The sequence below is a fragment of the Austrofundulus limnaeus genome, unplaced genomic scaffold, assembly GCF_001266775.1.
Source record: "Austrofundulus limnaeus strain Quisiro unplaced genomic scaffold, Austrofundulus_limnaeus-1.0 Scaffold445, whole genome shotgun sequence".
Lineage (NCBI taxonomy): Eukaryota > Metazoa > Chordata > Actinopteri > Cyprinodontiformes > Rivulidae > Austrofundulus > Austrofundulus limnaeus.
Window position 1 is genome coordinate 324,548 of NW_013952847.1, and position 7,789 is coordinate 332,336.

Consider the following 7,789-nt stretch of genomic DNA (forward strand, 5'->3'; position numbering starts at 1 on the left):
ACATACATACATACATACATACATACATACATACATACATACATACATACATACATACATACGTACATACATGCATACTTACATACGTTCATACGTACATACATACATACATACATACATACATCTTGTACATACATCTACAGTATATGTATGATGATTTGAGCAAGTGTGTGCACTTGCTCAAATCAGTTTGGATATCTGGGCATTATGGATGTGTAGTGCTAAAACAGTTAATAAAAAATATTTGATTCTTCCTTTAATTTACATTTAGTTGGATGCAGGCATATAACCAGCAACCAACATTTTTACAATACTTTTATGGAGACCTTTTGTCAGTAATAACAGTTTAGTTTATATAAATTCTATTTTGTTATTGGTTTTAAATCCCTTATAAACAGACATTCAGATCAACAACATTCGGGTTATAAAAAAGTGGAAATTCAAGGTCTTTTTGTTGTGGAACTTGGCTGTGTTTGCCCAATCCCTGGCCAGCTGAATCTATGGACTCTGCATTTTGAACAGTTTGTAAGTGGGAGGATCTCATAAGTAGGACAGTGGATAAAAGAGATGCAGAGATTCTGTTGGTATTAGCTTATGGTATATGAATCTGACGGCACTCAAATCTCTTAAACATTAGTTCTCAAAAACAGAGGATCTAGCATGAATAAAAGGTAAAATACATACCTCAGATAACACCAACTCAGACTCACAAACCCACTTTTGGGGTATTATAACAGTATTATCTGAAATAAAGCCATTTATTTTTTGAACTGTTGCAATAAAAGCCTGCTTAGTTAACCTGCTAATGCACAAAGTGGTTTAAGCGAGGATTATCTTGCAATGTTGCTTAAATTGTTTTTAGAAAATTAATTTTATGTTTAGCAATGACCAAATGTTTTGGAAATGTCCTGAAATGAAACCATGTGCAAAACACTTAGAGAGACATATGGGCAGAAATATGGCCTTTAAGTTCCCTGTGATGATTCAGCCAATATTCAATGCCAGGAAAAGGTCTTTTTTTGGAAAGAGTGACAAAGCAGAAAATAAAAAAGGGGTAAAAAAAAGTGAGCAGCTTACTGCGCAGCTGTCTCTCAGGGCATCATACTTGCGTTGTATCTCTTCTCTGTGAGCCTAAAAGAGTGCAAGATATCAAAAGGACAGATGTCAGTGCTAAATTTAAACTAATACATGTGTTTCTTTAGTTATCCCCTCCTTCTTACTCTGAGTACAGTGATCTCCTCCTCAGCCTCTGCAGTGGTCTCCTCCAGCTCAGTCTTGGCCTGCTGCAGCTGGCTCTCCAGAGCGTGGCGAGCTGCCTGCAGATTGCTAATCTGAGATTCCCGCTCTTGCAGCGACAGGGTCAGTTCTGTCACCTGACGCTTGATCTCCAGTTTTTGTTCCTCGTGCTCCAGCCCAATCTRCAGAGGCCGCCAGAGAGGGTTCTACAGGATCAGAACTATGCAGACAGACCTGACCTAACTTATCCCCCAAATGTCACACAGCATCACACCTGACAGTCCTGACAGTCAACTCTAAATCAGTTCTTTGGGAAAGTCTTTATTGTTACAACAGTCACAACAATAGTGATAATTTGTGTTGTAAAATTACAGAAACACTTGATGCTGAGGATAAAATAACACTAAAACCTCACAATTCAGAAAAAAGTGTGGAGCTACTGTTTGAAGCTAAATGAGCTCAGACTGAGTGTTCCACTTTATTAACGTTCAGAACAGATGTGTCACATTTTTACTTAAAATGACTTGATGGTGGGATGCAAAATGAAAATACTGAGATATAACTGTTAGCCCTGAAATAAAGGTTTATTAAAGCCCATTCAGGACTTGGAACAGTTTAACAATTCATTTTTAACTCCGTTCCCCCTCTCACCTCTCGGAGTCTAGTTTCCAGCTCCAGCACACGGCTCTTATGGCTTTGCTCCTGTTGGCTCATTTTCTCTAGGTGCTCTTCCAGTTTGGCATTCTGGGCCTCCAGCTTTCCCGCTTGAGACTCCAGGTAGAACTTCTGCTGGCGAAGCTCTGAAATCATTTCCTCCTGGGCTTTCCTAGCAAGATCACACCCTGACCTCAGCAAAGCAACTAGTAGTAGTAGTCATTTCATTTGTAACACAGATTAACAAAGTACAGAAAAACATGCAATCAAAATAAAATCAAATAAAATGAAAGGATGAAGAAGAAGAATAAATCTTATAATATCTGCCCTTTTTTATAACCAAAATTTGTTCAAAAGAAAAGTAAAAATACAACAAAAAAATCAAAACAACTTAAAACATTTAAAATGAAATAAAAATAAATAGACATCAATTCAAAAAACAATAAGCATGAATTCACTTGTAATTCTCCATATTTCTTCAGAATATTAGTTGTTATCATTCTCTTCAATATATACAAGGATCTGACATTTTTAACTTCATCTTTCATGCTGTTCCACAATCTTATTCCCTGGATTAAAGTGGATCGCTCCTTCAGGCTCGTACGAACCCAAGGTTTCTGAAACATTTCTTTCCCCTTAAGATAATAACAGCTCTCTCTTTTAACAAAATTTACTTGTATGTTGAAAGGTAAGACACCTTTATGAGCTCTGTACATTAATAGTAAAATATTATAATCAACCAAATCATAAAATTTTAATAATTTCAAATCATGAAACAATATATTCGATGGATGGCTGAACTTTTTTTTTAGTAATAATTCATATAGCTCTTTTCTGTAAAATAAAAATTGGATTTGTGATAGTTTTACAARCTTTACCCCRTACTTCAATACAGTAAATTAAATGTGGAACAAATATAGCGTTAACTAAACAGAAAGCTTTGCAGTAATCCTAACATCTACAAGGATTGTTTGTGGAGGAGATATAATACATTTTCTGTGAAACTACAGACAGAGTGAAATACTTTGCTAACATTTGCTAACGTTTGTTTAAACTGAGTTTTTAAAGCCCATAAAACAGAGTGCTGGCTAACAGCTAAAAGTAGAAAAAAAAAACATAGCTAAAAGCTAAAAGCAACTAAGGTGTAGAGAACTAAAATTATCTAAAGGCTAATTAAAACCTAGCACTTTGGGATGCTAAACTAAGATAGCAAATGATGTCTAATTACTAAATATATCAAACAGCTAGCTAAAATTAAATGTATCAAARGGCTAGCTAAAAGTTTCAAGTAAAAATCAGTAGCTTAATGTGAAATAATGGTGACTAAATATCAAAAGAATTGATAAAAATGTTAAAAGGCTAGTAAAKCTGAAAGCTATGAGTAGCAGAACAGTAGCTAAAAGTTGCAAAAAAAGTGTAGCTACAATATAAAAGCAACAGAGTGGTTGCCAAAAAATATAAAGCTGAAGCAGATTTCAGAGAGAACGTTTCTGAAGGAAAAAAAGTGACCTCAATAAATTCTTTATACAGAAATGTTTAGTAAATACAGCTTATTATTTTTTAAATGATTATAGTTGTAAAGCCCTTAAATCACAGCACACATCTCCTGGAAGACCTGACCACTTTGATRTATGAATGGCTAAACAGCACAAAGGATGCAAAAGAAGCTGGACTGCAAAAACGTACGGAAAAACAAAAGACCTGCTGAGTCAGCATTTACACAATTACTGCWCATTAGTGCCGTGCCATTTATGGAAGAATACCAATAAAAGCTTTGACTTGAAACAATTAAATAGGACCTTTGATCAATACTGTCAAAGTTAATCGCATTTTTGGTGCGCAGGTACTCACATGTTTTTCTGGGTGTAGATACTGCTGTTGGCTGCCAGTTTGTTGGCCTCRGACAGCTCAGTGATTCTCTGCTCCAGACTGTTCATCTTTGAGTCCATTGCATTAATAGTCTAACAGAAAGTGAGGACAATAAATGATGTTCAAATTAGACATTTAGTCAGTTTCTCACTTCCTGGATGTAAATGAGATCAGATGAAGGCTCATATTTGTGCTCTACAATAAAAATACTCCAAATGTGAAATCTGTGTCAGTATGAATAATTTTAAAATACGCCTGAAACCGAGCCATTTCCAAGCCTGGTCACTTCTTACCGCCTTCTGTTCACTGATGATGCTGCACTTCTCCCGCACCTCCTCCTCATATTTGCTCTGACTGGACTCCAGCATCTCCTTATCAGCCATGTCCGCCTTCATCTGCGCCTCCAGCACCTGTTCAACGCCAGCCAGCCCACAGAACCACAACCAGGATGTCACTTAACAGGACAGAGAATGGTGCGAAGATGACTTAGTGTAGAGCTTCCAAGCTAACGGCACATCTGACCCACCGAGACGCAACACAAAGAACTTCCTGTAAGTTCATAGAAACGTATAAATCTGGCTTGAACTGAACCTTTATTTTGTCCTCATAGAGTTTTTCCTTCTGCTTCAGATGAGTCTCGAGCCTCTGGGCTGTGGCTTGGGCTTCTCGTAGATTCTCCTCCAGTTCCTACAGTACAAACACATGATCAAGGTCCATGCTCAAATGGAGTGAAACTGGCCAAAAGCACTTCCCAAATAACATCTGTAATAAAGCATCAATTATTTACACAAGGTACCTCCTGACCCATTCAAAATTTATAGTTATATTTTATCTATATCATTTTTAATCGCAAACATAGTGAGATTTTATGTATATGACCTTACAAGAGCATTTTGATTCTGGGTGCCTGTAGGAGGTGTGTGTTTTGTGTGATGCCTTGGGGACAAGCATTTCACAAAGCAGTGTTGACAGGCTGCTGTATTACTCATACATTTACGGATGAAAAATTAGCAGGCCTTTGTTTTTGTCAGTGCAGTCAGTAAGAGACTTCATGAAACCCATTATCATCTGCAACAATGGCTTCACTCCCACCTCTTCTCTTTTTGGCTTTATGTCCGACATAATAAAGTGATGGGAAAATTAATGTACATCCATTTTTAGATCTGGGTTTTATAGTGTAATAAAAMTGATCTGGTCTTTACCATGTTCTAAATTTATGCATATAAAAGCACAAGTGAACAAAAAACACACAACAGATACTGTTGTGTCATCAGGGCCGGTCCTAGCCTATTTGTCACCTTAGGCAAGATTTTAGGTGGCGCTCATTTTGCAATTTTCAAAATCTCACATATGCAGCTAAACAGTTTTGTCTTTGATATTATTTGTTATCTTTACAAAACTGGTTGTCCAATTAAAATAGATAATTTATTTGAAACAGAAAACTAGAAGTCTACCTCACACCTGCCAACATCTGCTGACAGTGATGAGCAACACCTGTTCATGTTAAYGAGCAACTGTGGAGTGAAGCAGCTCTAGGGTGGGGGTCATGGGGAAAATCCCCTCTGAAAAGTTTGTAAAAGATCTACTTWAAACTGTGCATTTTCCTGCTATTTGAAGTGCATTTTACTAAATTTTTGGGGATTAACAAAACATAAAATCTSTATTTAATGAATTGTAGAACACTGAAAACCAGATTTTAACTTCAAATTTACCTGAGATCAAAGTGGAAACTTCCATTATCATTATTTTGTTTTCTTTATACATGCTGAGCAGCATGAATTAGTGTTGACTGCATCATGTTTCATCACAAAATATCCTCTGAACCATTAAACACCTCATGTAGTAACAAAGCAGCTGAGAAACACACAGAACAAGTTACCTTCATAAACTCAAGAAACCAGTGATCTTCCTAAAAACTAAATGAACTACATGCTGTATTAGGACCCCTCAGTTCACTGAGGTTTGTAAAACTGCCTCTTTAGTTTCTGCACAGCTCTATTAGGGTCCCAGCACAGCATTTTAGTCAGGCTGAGGTCTGACATTTTACGCCACGTGAAGGAAGTAAAAGACAAACCTGAACTGGTTTTATTTTATTTTTTACTTCTTGCACTGCCTCTGCAATGATGACAAYGAGCTGTGTTTATCTCACACCTTTTCTGAATATTTTAGCTCCGCGTATTAGATGAAAGGTGGCTTACCAGAATCTTATCTGCCATCTGCTGTATCTGCTGGGCCTTGCTCTGAAGTTCATCTTTGAGTTTAGTCTCCCGGCGCTCAACAATCTCCAGCCGTTTCACCTGGTTCTCAAGCGTCTTCCTTCCATCCTGCATAAAACAGAGGAAATACACAAAAATTCACTTAACAAATACTTATTTATTTAACCRGGCCAATCCCATTGAGATCACAGATATGTTTTTCAAAAGGGGCCTAAAAGCAGTCTACCATGCATATTTTTGGACTGTGGGAGGAAACTAGTACTTGGAAAAATAACTCACATAAACATACAAAGAACATGCAAACTCCACACAGAAAGACTGAACCCAGAAGCTTCTTCCTGCRAGGCAACAGCGCTAACATTTAAGCCTTCATGCTGCCTGGCACAATATGTCTTATAGCTGTAAAGATGCACCCGCAGATCAGTTACATCATTAGGGAAACTCTTCTGAAACTGCAGGAATAACAATTAGCATTAGGATTTGCACTTTAAGGAAGGGAGGATGTAGCAGTGTTATCAGTGATGCACATCAGCAGTGAGTTTAAGTTCCTCACAATGGTTGCAAAAACCTGAAAATTGCTCAAAAGATTTAGAATGGTAACAGGTGACTGACGTTCTATAAATTTGGCTCTGTCCACAATTTTTTTCTCTAACTTTCTGATTAAGAACAACTTAATCTCTTAATTCAAATGTTTGGTTCTTGATTAGAAGTGGTTCATAAGCAGACTCACAATCACCAAGACTGAAGGCTCCACCACTGGGAACTGGACACATGTGACCTCAGTAGTTTTTTCACGCATGCAGCAGAAGTTAAGTCCTTGTCAACTAGAGATGTGATGTTGATAAATGAACCGAATCTTTGGAACGWCTCTTTAAAATGAACGATAGGAATAGAGTTGCATTCATTTTTYGTCTCGTGTTTCACTCAAAAACACAATCCTTGGCTATTCTGAGATCAACCAGCAAAGCAAAGGAGTGCAGTTGTAACAGTTTAGAGCATTACTGCAACCAATTGGGACGGAGTGTGGATTTGAGAGCCACTCTTTGAAAGGAACTGGACCTAGTTGAGCCATTGTTTCAAAGAATCACTCAAAAAAAGACTAGTCCAGCTCCACATCATCGTGTACAGCCCTATGTAATAATGTGACATGCGTATGTAGTAGAGCGGGTAAATCTGGTGAACTTTATGGATCCAGGTTAAGTTGCAGTCACCTGARTCAGCAGCATTTTCAGTGGTTTCTTACCCAGAGCASCAAATTGACTCATTCCAATCCAAAGCATTTTGGTGAGTCTGAGCAGAGGTGGGGACTCGAGTCAGACTCGAGKCATTAATATTAGACTTGACTTAAAAATGTTCAGAGATATGGGACTTGACTTGGACTTTTACACCAATGACTTGGGACTTGAATTGGACTTGACCTGTTTACTTGAAAAGGCTTGATRTTTTACCCAAAATATAAAGTTGAATACAGATTATTTATAAAGTGGGTCCCATTGATTAATTTCACTCATTCTGTATTAACAAAGGCTGACTGTCTTTTTTTTTACAGTCTGTACGTGTGTGGGTAAGCTGCAGCAAAGCCAATCAAATTAACTAGAAAATCATAGTTTTAAGAAAGACTATGTTTGCAGCTTAGTTTATTTGAACTGTGCAAAATTGAGGTGCAACTTTAAAATGTTTTCTTAACCCTTAGATGCGTGAGTGAGTACTTGAGACTTGTAAAACAATGGGCCTCATGCAAGAACCGTTCGTACGCACAGATTTGTTCTTAAGTTGTGCGTACGAGTGATTTAGGAGAATTTGTGGCATTCACC

The 7,789-nt window shown here is 37.4% G+C and overlaps 1 protein-coding gene across 6 annotated transcripts in view; it reads right to left on the bottom strand.

The window, feature by feature from the left end:
* The window catches only part of citb (citron rho-interacting serine/threonine kinase b), a 95,601-nt gene that overhangs the window by 45,562 nt on the left and 42,250 nt on the right, over positions 1 to 7,789 (bottom strand). For all 6 annotated transcript variants that reach the window (XM_014024906.1, XM_014024902.1, XM_014024903.1 and 3 more), the window contains 7 exons: positions 5,958 to 6,083; positions 4,351 to 4,446; positions 4,053 to 4,169; positions 3,742 to 3,851; positions 1,888 to 2,062; positions 1,221 to 1,418; positions 1,078 to 1,131 (listed from right to left, as the gene is read on the bottom strand). In XM_014024906.1, the coding sequence (XP_013880360.1) occupies positions 1,078 to 1,131; positions 1,221 to 1,418; positions 1,888 to 2,062; positions 3,742 to 3,851; positions 4,053 to 4,169; positions 4,351 to 4,446; positions 5,958 to 6,083 (876 nt within the window). The remainder of the gene's footprint in view (positions 1 to 1,077; positions 1,132 to 1,220; positions 1,419 to 1,887; positions 2,063 to 3,741; positions 3,852 to 4,052; positions 4,170 to 4,350; positions 4,447 to 5,957; positions 6,084 to 7,789) is intronic.